The 18,645-nt window shown below is 42.6% G+C and overlaps 1 protein-coding gene across 6 annotated transcripts in view; it reads right to left on the reverse strand.

Moving 5' to 3' along the window:
* Positions 1-18,645, reverse strand: part of SYTL2 (synaptotagmin like 2) — a 118,135-nt gene that overhangs the window by 36,049 nt on the left and 63,441 nt on the right. For 5 of the 6 annotated variants that reach the window (XR_004298021.1, XM_032393510.1, XM_032393512.1 and 2 more), the window contains exons 4-7: positions 18,346-18,478; positions 6,482-6,563; positions 5,446-5,560; positions 2,686-3,486 (exon numbers count right to left, since the gene is read on the reverse strand). Coding sequence is in view for 5 of the 6 variants with exons in the window: in XM_032393510.1 (XP_032249401.1) it covers positions 2,686-3,486; positions 5,446-5,560; positions 6,482-6,563; positions 18,346-18,478 (1,131 nt within the window). In the remaining variant the exon portion in view is untranslated. The remainder of the gene's footprint in view (positions 1-2,685; positions 3,487-5,445; positions 5,561-6,481; positions 6,564-18,345; positions 18,479-18,645) is intronic. The other variant, XM_032393511.1, reaches the window with a different exon arrangement.

Here is an 18,645-nt window from a genome sequence, read left to right on the forward strand (position 1 = left end):
AAATGCTTATAATATACTATTAGTAAAAAAAGAATTCTGGCAGTATAAACATAATTTAAGATTATATTCATGCTTGAAAATTATTGAAAGACTCTACAATTAAATGTCAGCAATACTGTAGTTAGTGCTGGATGATGACATCACAGATGGTATTTGTTTTATTCTGTGTGCATTTCTTCTTTTCAAATGTTTTACAACAAAAGTGTATTACTTTTGGAGCACCTGGGTGGCCCAGTCATTTGGCGTCTGCCTTTGGCTCAGGTCATGATCCCGGGGTCCTGGGATCAAGCCCCACATCGGGCTCCCTGCTCTGCGGGAAGCCTGCTTCTCCCTCTCCCACTCCCCCTGCTTGTGTTCCCTCTCTCGCTGTGTATCTCTCTGCCAAATAAATAAATAAAATCTTTTTAAAAAAAAGTGTATTACTTTTAAAATAAGAACAGTTATTTTAAAGATTTGATGCCAGGCAGTGTTCCATCTTCTCTGTATTTTGCAGTGTAGTAATGAATGTGATATTGACTGTCCTGAAGGTCAGAGCTAAAGTCAAACCCTTATAATTCACATACTTTGCATTTACCATTTTTGGGGGCCTGGTTTTCTTTCTATGTTTCATTATTTACTTGTATATATTTTTGTGGTAAACAGGGCATTAATAAGTAAGCAGAACTTTGTATATAAGCTCTAAAGCTAGGAGGCCTGTCAATCAAAATAGGTGTAGCTGGGGATGCCTGCTTGGCTCAGTCAGTTGAGCGTCTACCTTGGGCTCTTGTCATGATCCCTGGAGTCCTGGGATCAAGCCCCTTGTTGGGCTCCCTGCTCAGCAGGGAGTCTGCTTTTCCCTCTGCCCCTGCCCATGCTCTCTCTCTAAGAGAAAAAAAAATCTAAAAAAAAAAAAATATAGCTGATGATGTCTTCCTCCCAAATTTCATGGTCAGCTGGGACTTAAAAATCAGAAAGCACAGGGTTGCCTGGGTGGCTCAGGTGGTTAAATTCCCACTCTTCATTTCTGCTCAGGTCATGATCTCAGGGTCATGGGATTGAGCCCTGTGTTGGGTTCAGCACTCAGTGGGAAGTCTGCTTGAGATTCTCTCTCTCTCCCTCTGCCCCCCAACTCATGTGCTTGCTCTCCCTCTCTAAAATAAATAAATCTTTAAAAATAAAAATCAGAAAGCACAAATAAGTAGTTAGTTTATAAAATTATAAAGATAGTCTTTAGTCTGTGGGAAAGCAGGTACAGTTTGAAAAACAGGAAAGGTTTACCAAATTTTTTCTGTGGATGATAGTAAAGGATAGTAAAGGAAAATATTATTAAAGAATTTTTTCATCTTTTGAATAAACATTTAAGTAAGCACCATCCAGTTATTTGGCCATGTTTATCAAACTTTAGGAATTTTCTTTAATATGAGGGGTTTTTTTCATTGAAGAAGCACCTGCTAATTTTTAATTTTAAAAAAAATATTCCTGTTCAAATGATTAAAATGTCTGGGGCACAGGGGGATAATTGGAAGTGGTTTGCTCTTTAAGAAGTGGATTGATCTGAACAAGTGTAAAACTGTAGGGCTGAGCAAAAGTGACCCAGGGTTAACTTAATATTGACTAATAAGGAAAGAGGAGACCAAGTGCATCAGACGTGTGACTGCTGCCACTGTAAATTTTCCTGACTATAAAGAAATTACCATAGAGCTGGAGGAAGACTTAGAGAAGATGGGAGAGAATACACAGCATGATTTTTTCCATTGTTCCTGTTTTTTTAAAACATAAGAATTATGAAATAATCGTATGGGTATGGGAAAACAGTGTCTCATCCCTTGAGAGGTGTAAGATCTCCAAGACAGGGCTAGTTAGCTAGGTAGCAGGGAAAAGCAATATTCTCTTTGTCTCTCAGCTCACAGCAGCTGAAAGAGAAAGTTCCATCAGCACTTTTAACATCTAAGAACAAATGGCTAAGAAAATGAAGGTTTGGGGCATCTGGCTGGCTCAGTCGGTTAAGCATCTGACTTTGGCTCAGGTCCTGATTTCAGGGTCCTGGGATCAAGCCCCGCATTGGACTCTCTGCTCATCAGGGAGTCTGCTCGTCCCTTTCCCTCTGCCCCTCGCCCTACTCATGCTCTGTCTCTCTCTCAAATTTAAAAAAAAAAAAAAAATGAAGGTTCTTCTGAGATTAAAAAAATCTGGGGGGCCTGGCTGGCCAGCCAGTGGAGTGTGCAGCTCTGGATCTCGGGGTCGTGAATCCCAGCCTCACATTGGGTGTAGAGATTACTTAAAAATAAAATCTTTTAAAAAAAATCAAAGTTTGATTAAATAGTAATTGATAAATATGCATTAGGTGAATAATATATTCTGTACAAAGGTATTAGCATATATTTAATTCTTACTCTATATACACACTTTGATTTAATTCAAAACACTGCAATTTGTTTGGTTAAATATTTGATAGTTAAAATTTTTAGGGAAAAGCATAATGGACCAGAAACTATCCCGGTTTTAGTTTTAGTTATCCCTTTAGTTATTGATGATTGAGGAAAACCTCCAAACCCATTAAGAGGCAGCATAATCATTCCCCAGTGGCACCTGCCTGAATTGTAGCTGGAGTGTCTAGGAGGCCAAATGGGGCTTCTATAGGACTGACCTGGCCATTCCAAGCCCATTGGTTTGGTTTTTATAGTCTGGTAGTGACAATTCTCTTACCAGCAGGGCTTTTAGACAATTCTGATTCAAGCCTTGATAATTCTGATGGTTTAGCTTTGTGTTCATTGGTGGTGGATGAATTTTCAACAGACTCTGGTCTTGGAGTTAAAACTTCTAAGGGAGAATGGTGCCCATTCATTGGAAAAGAACCAGAAGTCATTGGCTGCTGTGTTCGATTTTTTGATGCACTTGGGCTTGAGGCTGACTGATGTAAAGGCAAAGGCTTCCTGTATTGGGAAAGCTTAGGGTCATTCCAAAACTCATCGACGTCCACATTATCTTCTGTTCCATTCCTTAACCTGTCAGATTCTAAAACACTAAATTCTCCTACTTCCCAGCCACGGCTTAGCCCAGGACTCTGCGGGAGCTCATCCTTCACTGCAGAGAATCTCACATGCTTCAATGACTCCAGGGAGTTTGAGGAGTCATCTTCTAAAGAATGCTCCTTCTCAGAAATTCTCTCATGGATGGTGAGGCCAGGGGACACAATTTTGCTTTTGGGTTCCAAGTTCTGATGAAAACGAACTGTTTCTGAGTCTGTGCTGCTGGAACTGGAGTTGCGTTTCAGGATCCCCCTGGGAGGCCGCCTCGTGCTCAGGGAGTCTGTCCTTTGTCGAGGAAAAGACTGGTTATCTTCTTGCTTTAACTCATGTGATTTGGGGAGAATTTTCCTGGCTTTGGGGATCGGAGCTTTGACCGGAGATCCATTCTCGGAGCCTGGAAATGTCTGCTTTGGTTTCTCTAAATTTTGGCTTGAAGTATCTGGGATAGATGAGTTTTCTTTTGACTCTGACAATTCACCTGTAAATTAAAACACATTAGGTGACATGTCAAATGGAGAATAGCTCTAATACTTAAAACACCTCACATAAACTTAATCTACATGTAGCAAAAGCAGTAAAATATTAAAGAAAATAAAGTATTATCGTAAGTGTAGACCTAATTAAAAAGCACTTAAAAATTCAAGCATGAACTTCATTGACCTGTACATTTAAGATTCCTGTGCCTTATATACATACTTTGTGGTATTTTTATACTCAATAAAATAGTTTTTAGAAAAGATTTCTAAAATTCCTTAAGGAGGCTAAGGAAAAACACAGAAGCCACTTTAAAAATTTACATATGGAAACCAGAAAAAGGAACTCAATTTTCTTTTCTTTTTTTTTAAGATTTTATTTATTTTTTGAGAAAGAGAGAGAAAGAGAGGGCATGAGCAAGAGGAGGGGCTCGATCCCAAGACCCCCGGGACCATGACCTGAGCTGAAGGCAGATGCTTAACCGAATGAGCCACCCAGGCACCCCAAGGAACTCAAATTTCTAAAAAAAAAATCTTAATTTTTTAAAAAGAAAATCTCTAAAACAAAAATTAATTTTTTCAGGGATTCCTGGGTGGCAATAGTTGGTTAAGTGTCCGACTCTTGGTTTCAGCTCTGGTCATGATCTCCGAGTGGTGAGATCAATCCCCAGGTTGGGCTCTGCGCTCTTCATGGAGTCTGCTTTAGACTCTCTCTCCCTTTCCCTCTGCCCCTGCCCTCCTACTCTCTTTCTCTCTCTCTCTCAAATAAATCTTTAAAATAAAAACAAAAATTAATTTTTTTCAGAAAGTTAAAAAAACAGGTAGCATGTTCCATTGCCTTTTTTCTGTAAAATATTTTACATAATATAATGTGTATCCAATAGAGAGGGGGAAATATGCTAATATTAAAACAGGATAACTGTGGGCACCTGGGTGGCTCAGTCGTTAAGCGTCTGCCTTCGGCTCAGGTCATGATCCCAGCGTCCTGGGATCGAGTCCCACATCGGGCTCCCTGCTCCGCGGGAAGCCTGCTTCTCCCTCTCCCACTCCCCCTGCTTGTGTTCCTGCTCTCACTATGTCTCTCTCTGTCAAATAAATAAAATTTAAAAAAAAAAACAAAAAAACAGGATAACTGAAACTCCAACTCCACTGTTCAATGTTAATTTTCTATCCCTCATCCAATCTTTAATGCGTGTGGAATCTTTTTTTTAAGATTTTTTATTTATTTATTTGACAGAGAGATATAAGAGTACAAGCAGAGGGAATGGCAGAGGGAGAGGGAGAAGCAGACTTCCTGCTGAGCAGGGAGCCCGATGCGGGACTCGATCCCAGGACCCTGGGATCATGACCTGAGCCGAAGGCAGACGCTTAACCATCTGAGCCACCCAGGTGCCCGCGTGTGGAATCTTCTTACAGTTGTGTTTGAAGAGACTGAATTGTCTAGTATTTCTTCTTAATGGCATGGAAGAATGGTAAAATTCCATAAGAGGCAGACTTAAATCAATTAAGCCACCAAACCTGATCAAATGCCTCCTCAGGGACCAGGCTGATAATTACAAATTAGAGGATCACAACTTCGTCAAGTGGCTTTTTTTTCTCTTGAGGCAAACTCTTTTAATTTCACACAAACCATGTCTGCATGTGGCAGACATCCAATAAGCGCCATTACATGAATGATTGAATGCCTCTGGTCAAAAAATTCCCTAGTTCACTGAGAGGGAACCTAAGGCCCGGAGGTCAAATGACGAGTGTCAGCTCCAAGACTGGAATGCATGAACTTCCAGTTTCTAAAATGTCTGCTTCCTTCCCTCAGGCAGGAAACCAATGGGCATAGCACAATAAGAAAACTATCAGGACTTTTCACTTTCTCTTGAAAGTTATTTTAGTTAAAGGAACTCTGAGAATTTCCCTCAGCCCACAGATAACAAAGATAAAAATATCTAGTCCATAAAAATAATGTTTACCTTCTTTTGAAGTCTGAGAGAAACCAGCCTTTCCATTTTGTGATGGCTCACTTTTGGTTTGTTGAGATAAGTGATCTTCTGGCAACTTGGAGCTATTAAATGGATTTTTCCTTTGCTGGGGAAAAATATTGTTTATTAAACTCATTTTAAATGTCACAGCAGCAACTCAGTATTAGCAAATGCCTATTATCTCCAGTATTGATAGTTTTATCCAGTAAACTCTATCTGGCCTGTTTGAAAAATTGCTGTCCTGGTTAATGTGGCCGGCACAGAGTTACCATATATGCCAGAGAAAAATTAAACTGTATAAAATACACTCAATCCAGAGTCCTATAACATTAAACCAGAACCAGGCATTTGAATCTAAACCTCACATTTTACAAAAGTGAGAAAATTTGGACCTGGTCAAGGTTAGGGTAAACCTGAGACTAATCAGGGCAGATTCCCCCCATGCTCTTTCTACCATATGAGACTCTGGCTGTACTAGATTAAAGCTGAACTAAATGTAATTGTAAATGACCTTTCTTATAAAGAATTAAAAGATACTTACCAAGGTATTTGAAGTGCTTCATTATCACTATTATGATCATCAATTCCAATGACACAAAGGGGATCAGTAATAAAATTTTTTACTAATATAAAACTGAGTATCAATGTTTACTGCCTAGAGTTTCATAAACTGGCAATCCCCTCCCACAAGCAGACCTCTAACAGAGATTCAGGAAGCTAAGAACAGGAACATGGACTGATATGGGACTAACAAGTCACATTCCAAATGCTTAAAAAGCGGCAGTCCCCAATAGCATGAGACTTTTTATTCTCTAGGGCAAGAAATCAGAGTCTTCAGCAATGCAGAAACATGGTATTCATCAACTTTTCCACCACAAGAGTGACTTCTTACATTAAACAGTAAAAATCATCTGTATTTGTTGCAAAAAAAAAAAAAAAATCCTCTTCACTTCATGGTGCTTTGCTAAAATGGGAAAAACGGCATTCTTGCCAAAAATGAGATATTCGGAGTCTGATCTCAATCTACCTTAGCCGGAGACACAGCTGACTTCCTTGTGTTTTCCTGGGATGTACCCATCACGGTGGAGGCTTGATTTACCACGCCAGAACTGCAAAAGAAACAATAATTCAGAGAATAAGCCCTCCCCCTGCGTCTGAAGCTGAAAGCTATTAAGGAAGGACAGCAGAGGACGTTTGTAAAACTGAACTGCCAGGAAGGGAGAGGGTGTTGGGGCCTAGAGATGATTAAGCAGTGAAGCAAAGGCAGGCGCAGAGCAGAAAGGAGAAAGACAGGGGTGAGGCAGGCAAAACCATCCAGCGGAAGCCATCAGTTTTTATCATGGTACCAAGCACAGGAGAGGTTCACAATGTAAATGTGTAGAAATGAACTCATCTCCAAGTCAGAAGCTAACATCAGATGCAGATGACAGGGAGCAACTCATCTCAAGGCAGGGTCGGAGGTGGGGTGTGTGTGTGGGGTGGCGCAGCGGTGGACGTCATTGCTGAAATAAAGCCCCAGAGTTTCAGGGAGGGCTCGATTTCACAGAACAGCATGCTTACGCTAACTCAGGCAGGAAATAACCGAAGAAATGATTCAGGTGAGACCAGTGACTTGACAGCAGATCTAAGGGATGCTGTGCAGGGATGCTGGTGCGTCCAGGCAACTTGCTGAGGACTCTCAACCCTACTCTCCAGGCTGGCCAGCGAGGTCTTGTTCAAATACCGGAGGAATAAGGCCAAGCACAGCAGCCAGAAGAGGATGAGAGAATAGAAGCCTGGAGCTGGCTCAGAAGAAGGAAGACGATTCTCTACCCAAGGGACTGGGCAGCCCCAGGACGAGAGCAAGGTGGGAGTAAATGGAGAAAAGTGAGTTGAGCAGGCCTCCCTCCTGAACAACCAGTCCCATGGATACTGAGGAAGAAGGGACAAAGAGTCAGAGCGGCTCTCGAGGGGAAGGAAAACCACCTGCTCAGACTTCCCGCTCCAGGGGCCTTGCCTCAGGCATGACAGGTGAAGTCAGTATTGGCTGAAACCACTGTACACACTTAGACTCCACCTGTTCTCTTAGTGACATCACAGAGTCAACAACTTGGAAAATACCTTGGAAGGCACAGGCTTTCCACCATGCAGCAAAGGAACTGGACCTTGGGGAAGGAGAGAAACCTGCCCCAAGGCCACAGAGCCTGGCCCAAGAACATGGTGGCTGCAATGGTGAGCAACAAGTCCCTGCGGCTTCCTTTCCTTTCCTTCCTTCTGCACATCAATTGTTCTTTTTGCACAGACTTAGTCCCGGGAAGAGGCTGAACTTCTGAGGAAGCCGTTCTTCTTTTCATTACCCTCCACATTGTTCCAGAAAGGAATTACAGCAGATGAGGCAGATGTATATAAAATACATCTTTATCAGGTGGATGTGACAAAGAGGGGGAAAAGGATGGGTCGGGGAAGGGCAGGGAAGGGCAGGGAACAAGAATGGGAATTTATAATGGAGCCAGAATTAAGGCTAATAGAAAAACACATTATAGGAGGTGATTCTTACAACAGATGGGCACACACTTCTATCAAGTTGTCTAGCAGCCACTGTGAAAAAAGGACCTGGTCACTAAGAGAACTCACACTGTCCGTACAATAAAAACAGCCAAGAGCCCAGGACTAGAAAGCTATTTCTCTTGACTGCCATTTTAAGGAACCACGGAGTGACATGAGGAACCTTATAGCACATGCCAGCCTGTTTTTTAGAATGTTTTATGTCATCTCCCTATAAATAAAGCAGTTACATGATCAGACGACCTGAACCCAGTGTTGCTGGTCGGGGCTGTCCATGGAACACCCATTTTCTCCTGCCACCTTCCTCCTTTCCCCTCCCACTCACCAACAACGAAGGATAAGCAGGGATGTGACACTTTGCCCTCTCTGCTCCTTGGAAACCCAGCTCCCGTGCCTCCCGGGCCCCAGCTCTGAGTATGTATATTTCACATCATAAAACCAGACATGAAACCAGTCTCTCTCTTACTAAACTTTATCCAGCAATGTGCCTCATGTCTACTATGCAACCTCATTCTGTGCGTACATACCTTATCTCTCATAGTAAACGGGAGATCCCCCAGGAGTACCATCTTGACCATCTTCATAACCCCCTGTGATGCCATGTAGAGCAGCTGGTACAAAACTACAACTGGTGAACAACTGAAAAGATGAAGGCCACTGAGCCAGGGCCAGGGAAGGCAGCAGCAGATAGGTAACCATGATTTTTCCTTTATTTTTTTCATGTTACTTGCCAAACAACAAGGAGGCACATTATTTAGGTGTTTTTTTTTTTTTTAAAGCCTTTGTTTCTATTAGCTCAGAAAGCAAAAGAGAGGAAGGAACAACACATTCAGAGCACATGGTCAGTCACTAAAATACAGAAACACACAGTATTCACCGGGTTACCGTGTGGTTGGGAGAGGGGAAAATGAGATGGGGTTGGGACACATGGTTAGCTACTTGGTTAGTCTGCTTACTCAGAAAAAATGAAAACAAGAATCTTAGGCCTCAAAGTCTGTCTGTGAAAATACAGCGACTTCTTAGATTAAGCTCTGTCTCTACTCCTCCTGAGGAGCACAGCAATGTTTTGCGTGCCTGCCTATTCATTGGGAAGCATCATTACTGCAACCATCATATCTTCAACTGGTTTTTGCAACATCCCTATGAGGTATGTACCCTTCTCCCCATTTTACTTATGAGAAAACCGAGGCTTGGGGAGGCTAAGGAACCTGCTCAATGTCACAAAATGAGTTAATGAAGAGCTGGGGATTTGAGCCAGGTGTCTGACCCTGACCCCAAAGACAATCACAGTCATGGCTAGGCTATCCTGCCTCTGACTTCTCACATTAATAAAGCAGTGGTTCATAGCAAGAGGGCTGAGGTCCAGGTGATTCTTCCTTCCCAGGGATTCTCACATTCATCATTTCCTTTCCACCTGCACTGTCACCTCCTGAATTTCTGTGGACTCAATTAGCTTCACATCCGACCTCCTGATTCTCAAATTCCACTCCTCTCATCCACTCAGCATTCCGCCACTAAGCTGGGATGGTCTCACACACAACTTTGACCATGTCGCTCTTCTGCTCGTTTCTTTTCCCTGGATCCCCAGGGCCTGTGGAATGAAGTCTGAACTTGTCAGGAAGGAACTGGAGATCCTCCACCATCTACCCCATATACTTCTCCACTCTTCCTTCCTGGTGACCCTTCATGCCACACGAAGTTGCCTGTCTACTCATTATCCCCCAAACTCCCTCGACTGGTTGCTATCTGCACTCCGCCTATCCCCCAGCCCTGCCTTCGCGTGTTTGCTGTGCTCTCCGCCCAAATCCTTGCTGTCATCTCCAAGCCCCAGCCAAATCTCACCGCCCTATGATGCTGCTCCTCTATCAGCCCAGCTGGAAGTGGGTCTCCTTGTCTCCCATCTTACAGCACATTTCCTTGGTACTTTGGAGTAGGAATTTGCTCTCGGCCTGGCACTATTTGTTATCATGTGATCAGACATCCACATACGGATGCATAATTTTTCCTACGAGAGTATAGTCTCTTTATAGCCAGATACCTTGTCTTTGTTTCTTGAAATCCCTCTCGGAGGCAGTAGACTGTGTCCTGCATATAAAAGATACCCAATACATTCCATAAGATGAGCTTTTTAAACTGTAGCAAGCCAAATTCTCCACCCTGTGCTTGTAATTATTCCCTCAGGCACCTTTCAAAAACTACCTGCAAGACCAGAAGGAACACTTAGACAAAATAGGTTTACTTTGTTAAAAGAATTATTAAAATATTAACTTGTGATATTGGCATTAGGGTTCAAAGTATCTGCATTTTAACACGAGTCTCTGAAGACTTCACTCTAAAGAATAATCATGTTAGGGCTCCTGGGTGGCTCAGTTGGTTAAGCAACTGCCTTCGGCTCAGGTCATGATCCTGGAGTCCCGGGATCGAGTCCCACATCGGGCTCCCTGCTCAGCAGGGAGTCTGCTTCTCCCTCTGACCCTCCTCCCTCTCACGCTCTCTGTCTCTCATTCTCTCTGTCGCAAATAAATAAAATCTTAAAAAAAAAAAAAAAAAAAGAATAATCATGTTAGGTACTGTTGCAGGGACACTGGGGAAAGAGGTGGGGCTTCCCATCACACCACACAGGCAGCTGGACACTCCCATCTGCTTCTGCGTCCAGCCCTAAAGTGCTCCAAAGCACATGAAAGCAACTTTTAAAAGCTTTTGAACCTTAACTGGCCTTTCTCTCTAAAAAAGTGAAAAGTAACAGCCAACATCTTATGCCTTCTTTTGAGGCATTTTGCAGCTTAAATACTAACAGTGTTGAATCAGAAGCAAATTGGGCAAGTGATTTTTTTCACATGTCGTTGTTGTTGTTGGCCTCTCCCTTTGGACGGTGAGATCCTTGGAAGCGAATGCTGTATCACATCCCCGGCGTCCAGCACCATGCTCTCCTATGTTACACTCTGTGACGCTCCAATACATGAATAAACAAAAGAAATGGCTCAGGAATAAAGTGAGGGAAGTAAATTAGAAAATATGCTAGGCCAGGACTTTCAAGTCGGTATTTTCTTAAAACATTACTTCTCTGGGGGCACCACACTGCACGCTACAGAATTTCTCTCACACGCATATTCTCAGCCAAGTGTAAGACACTCTGATGTCATAGTGCAGCTATTTCCACCATAAGTGATCTGGGTAAATCTAAGATCCTATTGGGTTAAGAAAGATTGTTTTAAAGAGCTCCACAGAAGTGGTTCTGTGGGGCAGGCCTCTAAGAAATGAAACGGTCACATCACTGGAGAGGCAACATATCCAAGGACAAAAGATCAAATGTGCTGTCCATAGATTGGCTCATCTCTACCTGGACTTTGGGAGCAAGCCAAGTGCCTCACATTGCTCTTATTATTGAGGGGATGGAGGTAAATAGCTAATTCTGCTGTGAGATAGAGATGGGTGGGGGGAGGGAGAGAGAAAAAGAGACTGAGATTGAGAGAGAGATAAACAAAAGTCTTCCAGGGAAAAGAACATTAGTAGAAAAAATAATACTATTTCAGAACTAAAGACATGGTTTGAATTGCTTGGTTCCCATTCAGCAGAATTTAAGAGGGAGATCCGCGGCAGAAGTATTGCTGAAGCACAGGCAGCGAAGCTTCAAAACTAGCATTTCTATTCATTAGGACAACTTAGAACAAAACAGTGTTTTAATTCCACCAAAGACAAAGTGAGGTGAGGACACCCAGCTTCCCTTGTAAGAAAACTCATTGCTTTCTCCCACGTCACAGGGAAGTGCTAATGCCACAGAAGGAAAAACCATAGGGAAGGCTTTACCTTGTTCTCCCTGAACTCATTTTGGAGATATTCATTCTCTAGGGATGTTTTTGATTTAATGGACATCACAAACCTCTGGAGCAGCCAAGCTCCCTCCTGCCTCCATGCCTTCCAGTTCTCTATCCTGAATGTCCCTATCTTGCAGTTGTCCAAATGTGAGAATACCCCTCCCATTCTCTTCCATCTTTGTAATCACCGGAGCTCACGGTGATACCACTGAACTGAGAGATTCTCAGTAACGCACAGCAATGAAGTCTGAAGGCTGTCAGTCCTGTTCCTGTAATTTAACTTTTCCCCTTGTCCTCTTTCTACTCACTTCCTGAGTTGCAAACCACTTCAATCATTCATTTATTCATTAGTTTGTTCGTTAACCTTCATTCACTGTTATTCTTTATTTCACAATTATCTCATCAACTATTTTCATTCAGTTGGTCAGACTCTCACTCTCCATCTATTCTCCATTCATTCCACGAGACGCTTGTTGGGCACTGTTGTAGGTGTTAGGAATACTGCAGTGAACCAAACAAAATATAGCAATAAACAAAAAGCTCTGTTCCTCATGGATCTGGGGGGAAGGCACAATACATACACACAATAAATATATAACACGATGTCAGGTAGTGAGAAGTGTGCTGAAGGACAGTAAGAGAGGGTGCTGGTATGCATGCATGCATACATGCATTCATTCATTCATTTCCATAGGTACTTATTCCTGAGTACCTACCATGTGTTAGATGCTTGGGACATGGTGCTGAAGTCCATGTCCCTGAGAAAGAAATGCAGGGCCTGGGAATCTGGATTTTTAGAAGTCCCTTGGGCAGTTCTGACTTACAGGTCCCAGTTGAGAACTTCTCATCAAGTGGACCCACATATCCTTTATAAATTATCAGATATCTGTGTCCTACCAACCCTTCAACCCTTTCTTCTAATTTCATCTCTAAAACTCCACCATATGTTTTCTCTTTTCTCCATTCCCTTCATTATGTTCTTACCATCTCACCTAAACTTCTGTTACAATGTTCTAATTGAACTGTCTAACCCCATCTTCCGCAAAGTTACCAGAATAATCACTCCAAAAAGTAAACTTGATCAAAAAGTCATTTAATGGCTTCTTGTGACTTAAGGAAAAAGTCCAGACTTTTAGCCAACACTCAAGGCTCTTGACAATCTGGGCCCAGCCTCTTCCTCCAGCCTGACTGCCCACCACTCACACAGCATACCCACCAGACTAGACCCCTTCCACGTCTCAGACCTGCCAGACCCCCATGTCATCCCCTCTGCCTGTATTGTCCTCTCCCCATGTCTACCTGCCATAATCCTTCTCATCTTTCAAGAACTGCCCTACATATAACTATCTCTAGAAGCTTCCCTGACAATCCCTCCCATTGACCCTGGACATGGTCAGTGCTGCTACCTCTGTGCTCCCACAGCTTTTTAATTATACTTATCATATCACATCACAATTTATGATTATACATGTCAGCCCCTTTTGCAAACAGTAAGTTCCCTAAGAACAGGAACCCTATGTTGTTCATCTCTAAATTCCTAGCTACCGTATCGTATACAATAAACAATAATTACCTACTGACTGAATAAATGGCTGAATGATGAATGAATTAGTAACCCTACGGAATGATTTATTCTATTGGGTGCTAGCAAGACATTAGATCAGTGTTTCCAATCAACTGCAAACAAGGACATTTAAGCACTTTATTTCCAGTAAGTAGCCTGAGTTGCCCAGTCAACCTATGGGTTAATTGTTCCGTTCTAACCATTCATACCTATTTCTCTTTCTTATTTTTCTCCACATTCCACTCTTGCAACTGCCTTTCTTCTGGCCTTTCTGAACTCTTCTGCCTGTGGCCCAGGCTGGCTCACAGCATGCCCTGCTAATTTTGCTCCAGCAAAAGTAGTCACTGACCTTTGACTGATGACATCTATCACTAGGGCTGGTCTGTATAGAGTCAGAGTATAACAACCACATCCTTGGTGTGATACCAGGGCACTGAGATGCCCACTGCCCCTAGCATACTCCTCTCTGCACCTAACACCTTGCTTCCCTTGGTTGAAGGCTCTGACCTTTTTGTATTCAAAAGGTAATTCTTTAATCTTCAGAAACCATCAGGAACTGGAAGTCCTCCCAGCAGAAAGTCTGCACAGTGTGGGAGACAGGCATGTGACAGATCTCTGATTCCTTTCATTGAAATGCCCTCATCCATATTACACACCAGATATTAAGAACTACTTGGGCTATGTGTTAGGATGCCACAAAAATGCTCAGACTCATGTTCAGTGGGGTGACCATTGAGAAAAGACAAGAAGCTCCACATTTCCATCCATACAGGCTTAAGTTATTAAAAAGTCAAGTATTTCTTAAAGTGGAATGCATGTTGGATCCCCTTAAAAGAGAAAGGAGAGGCTACCAGGCAACTGAGGGATATGGGAGGGGGAAGGGCATGGGAAGAGGAACCAGAAGGAGGAAAGAATTGGGAAGCTTGGAACACACTTGAGAAACTATCTCTTTTTAGAGTACTGGCCCCGTGTGACACCACAGAGCTAAAACAATATAAGCTACCACAGGGACCAGTCCTCAGAGAGGCAGTCTTCAGGGAAGAAGTTAGAGAGAGAGAGACAGAAACTACAAGGCCAGTCCACTTTCAGGTTCCTTCAGACCAAAGAAGCACCAACAGTGGGGACATCCAAGGCCCTGTCAATAGAGAGGCTACTAGACCTCTCAGTGTTGCCCAGGGCACCTAACCTTGTTTCACAGAACACGTGTTCTCAAGTAACAAAGGAAGGTCTTCTCATCCCAGAGCAAGTCCACCTCTATAGTCAAGACATGTTATACCTCCTTTATGGGCAGGGTCCTGACCCCAATGGGAAAAGCTTCTCACATCTTTATTGTATACTCCCCACCTTGGCTCAGCCATGCTCTATGGATTATTATGGAAAGGACATGATGTGCTACAAGGTGTGGTTCATGGACCAGCACCAGTCTGAGAATTGCTTGTTACTGGTTCACAGTGAGCTAAATACAGAAATTGAAAGCATGCATTTAGAATCATTTATAGCAATTTGCTGAGACATCCCAGCACATGATCAAGGGTTCATATTTTGCATGCCTTTGTTGTTTTCTGTATTTCATCTTTGTTATATTTTATAAAAGGTACCAATCTGTGATGACTAGAAATACACATTGTTTAGGAAACCAAAACACTAGTCTTTTACCACAGTTTGTGCCAATACTGCCCAGTTAAAATTCAGCAACCAGCACTGGAACTGTGAGCATTTGGAGTTTTCCCTTTGCTACTCTAAAGAAAACCTCACTCTCTGCTCCTTTGTTTGTCAAACCTCACTTTGCTTCCTCACATGACAGGTGCAAACAAAGATGAGTTGTTGTTTTTGTTTTTTTTTAAGATTTTATTTATTTGTCAAAGAGAGAGAGTGCACAAGCTGGGGGAGTGGCAGGCAGAGGGAGAAGCAGGCTCCCCTCTGAGCAAGGAGCCCGATGTGGGACTCGATCGCAGGACCCTGGGATCATGACCTGAGCCAAAGGCAGATGCTTAACCAACTGAGCCACCCAGGTGTCCCAACAAAGATGAGTTGTGAAAGAACACAGGTACAGGATGGTGGTTGAGCTCATGCCGGGCACCCATAGCATTTCAGTTCTTCCCAGGCAGGACCAAACAGAATTGTGCCCATAGAAAGAAGGAATCTTGCCACAGAGCCTATCAGAAAAACTCCTTCATATACTCCACATATGAGTGAAACCATATGATAATTTTCTTTCTCCGATTGACTTATTTCACCTAGCATAATACTCTCCAGTTCCAGTGCAGAAGATCATAAAAGGAGGGGAGGAAAAACTGAATGCGAAGTCATCAGAGAGGGAGAAAAACCATGAAAGACTCTTAACTATGGGGAACAAACTGGGGGTTGCTGGAGGGGAGGTCGGTGGGGGGATGGGGTAACTGGGTGATAGGCATTAAAGAGGGCACGTGATATAATGAGCACTGGGTGTTATACGCAACTGATGAATTATTGAACACTACATCTGAAACTAATGATGTACTATATATTGGCTAATTGAATTTAAATTAAAAAAAAAAAGAAAGAAAAACTTCTTCAGAAATTGCAATATCTAGTCACTGTTGCTTCACAACACTCCCAGACACCTGACTCCTGCCTAAGAAAATATTGACAGGTACTGAGTCATTCTATTGAAGTTCAATTCCTCTAAAAGCACAGGCCCCAAAATACACTTAACACACCCAGTTCCCAAAGGTTAAAGTATAAGTGAGAAACACCGCAAGAACCTGATACTGAGTCAAGTAGTAGTTTCTGACATGGGAAGGAGGAAGTATACATCAGCCCCTTCCACAGTTCTGGATGAGTACCACCCAGGTCACGTAATGAGTGAAGCAGACTAGATGCATCTAACATTTTTATTCTTGCCTTCTCGACTGTACCTCATCTATGTTATAATAACATAATTATAAAGCCACTGGAAATTGCCAATTTTCTTTCTTCCTGTGAAATGCTAAATGGTTCCCACATCTCATTTCATTTAATCTCATAATATCCTGGTGGGGCAGCTCTGCTCTGATTTATAGATGAGACCAGAAAGACTCATCTGAGGTCACATAAGGAGTGAAGGAAATAATGGAGACATGAATTGTTGAAGCTGTATTAGCAACCTCAAATTGAGGAAGAGGGGAGATACACCCACCAGCCTGCCTGAGGTCATGAAGAAAATGAGCTGGGCTAGGAAGGCAGTGGTGTCTCTGTCCCCCAAACCCTTTGAAATGAAATGAGTTCTTGGGAGACAGACAAGAAGTCTGACCCAGACAAAACTGTGCAGTGAGCTAAGATGGCTTCTGACACCCCAAATCTCCTTTCCCCTTCTGTGGGACTTGTACCCACCTCCCCTAGTCAGGCAGTGTTCTGGTGTCCCTGTCCCCTATCAAACTGGCTCTTAGGAGCTGCTGTCAGCTTCTTGATGGTGATTCTAAATGACTGTGTTCTCACTCCTGGAGTTTCTAATACTTCAGGTCTCATCTTTCCCTATTGAAGGATATCTTTTATCCCATTAGGGGGTGTGCTGGTGAATGGGAAGTCACCCAGGGGAGGTGGTAGGGGTAGGCTCTCACCCTCTTTGAGAGCCCATACTTCCATTCACTGAATGCCTACTATGTGCTATGGACCATGTTAAGAATTCTACATTTACTAGCTAATTAAATTCTCAATAATCCTGCTGGCAAATCCTTATCATCCCATTTTACAGTTGAGGAAGCAAAGACCCAAGAAGTTAAGTCACTTCTAGTGCAAGGTCACAAAATCAATTAGTGGCTACTTACTTTTCTAGCCAACATGGCCTCTACAGACATAACAGAACATTACAAATCATCCCAGAGGGGAAACAATCCAGGCTACCACCCATGGAAAACAAAGTGAGTCCTCTCCAACAGGGAAATAGACAATGGGTACCTTAATAGAATCAGTATTCCACTATCCATGTGATATAACTTCAGTCATATTTGGCTCTGAAATGCCTATGGATGCCTATATGGACCCTCTCCCTCACCTGTAAACTATGTTGGAAACATCCCTGATTCCCAGGTGCCTCAGACTTGACACCTGGCTTGGTGACTGTATCATCAGCAAATTTGTTGACTTCAGCCCTATTCTCCAATAGGAGAATTGTCTTCAATTGAATTGAATTGTCTTCACTGAAGAGCTACAGATAAAATGCAACTGTCTTCCCACCAAAGGGTAACAACTACACTTCCAAGGGATGCACACCAATGGGAAGATCCTTAAATACCTAAAAGCAAATCATCTAAACATCTGTGGCAATGTAGCTCCACAATCAGGTACTTCTTAGGAAAGACACACAAATGTACACTTTGGCGAGATGATAACAGGTATGGAAAATACCAACAAAATCAAGACTGAAATATTGAGGACAACCTGCATCCTGAAGAGTTATTTACTAAGCACCTACTATGTGTCAGGTATTCTACATATGTTATCACTAATTCTCACTATGGCCTTTCCTGGTATATATTATCATTCCTATCTATAGTTAAGAAAAGAGACTCAGAGAAGCTATCATCAAATGGCTAATAAATGGCATATTTAAGATTTGAATTCATGTCTGGTTCCCATGCTTGAGCTTCTTCCATCACACCAAATTATGACAGTTTGATCATAATTCACCTCTTCTCTGAAGTGACTATATTTATTTTGAAGTACCTCTTCATTCTACTCTAAGGTAAAATCATTAATACAAATAAAAACCAGCTATTGTTGGTGCTGGAAGAAATCTCCACTTAATATTTTAATTTTACTTAACATTCAGATTTATTAGAAATTCTGGAAGCTGGGAAAGAGTACTGTTCAGGCTCTGTCCACATCAGGGCCCAGAATTCTCTCATACGTACTTCACAGTGCCTGTGAGAATAGTCTGGTGTTTGTGCTCATAGCACACCGAGCCATGAATCCTACATGTAGGGACTGTCCTTGTGAGCTGTGTCTTACCTTGGCCTTGCTGGGGCGACATCTTCTGGCTCATCCACAGCACCAGTTAGTTCTGGGGGGAGGAAAGCATCTTTGTTGACGTTATTCACCCAACTTGCCTTTGCCTCATTTGCTCTGTCCTTACTCTGCTCGGCTGAAAGAGGAAACAGTGAAGACAGGAAGGTCATCTCTCACCTCCGTGACCTATGACTCTCCTAGCATCTCTTATCACCGAAGCTCAAACCTGAACTTCAGGTCTTCCTGGAGCACCAAGGCACTCACTCATGAGTCTGAGTCCCCAGGGTCAGAATTATATCTGCA

This window comes from Phoca vitulina, unplaced genomic scaffold (genome assembly GCF_004348235.1).
Source record: "Phoca vitulina isolate PV1807 unplaced genomic scaffold, GSC_HSeal_1.0 scaffold74, whole genome shotgun sequence".
Classification (NCBI taxonomy): domain Eukaryota; kingdom Metazoa; phylum Chordata; class Mammalia; order Carnivora; family Phocidae; genus Phoca; species Phoca vitulina.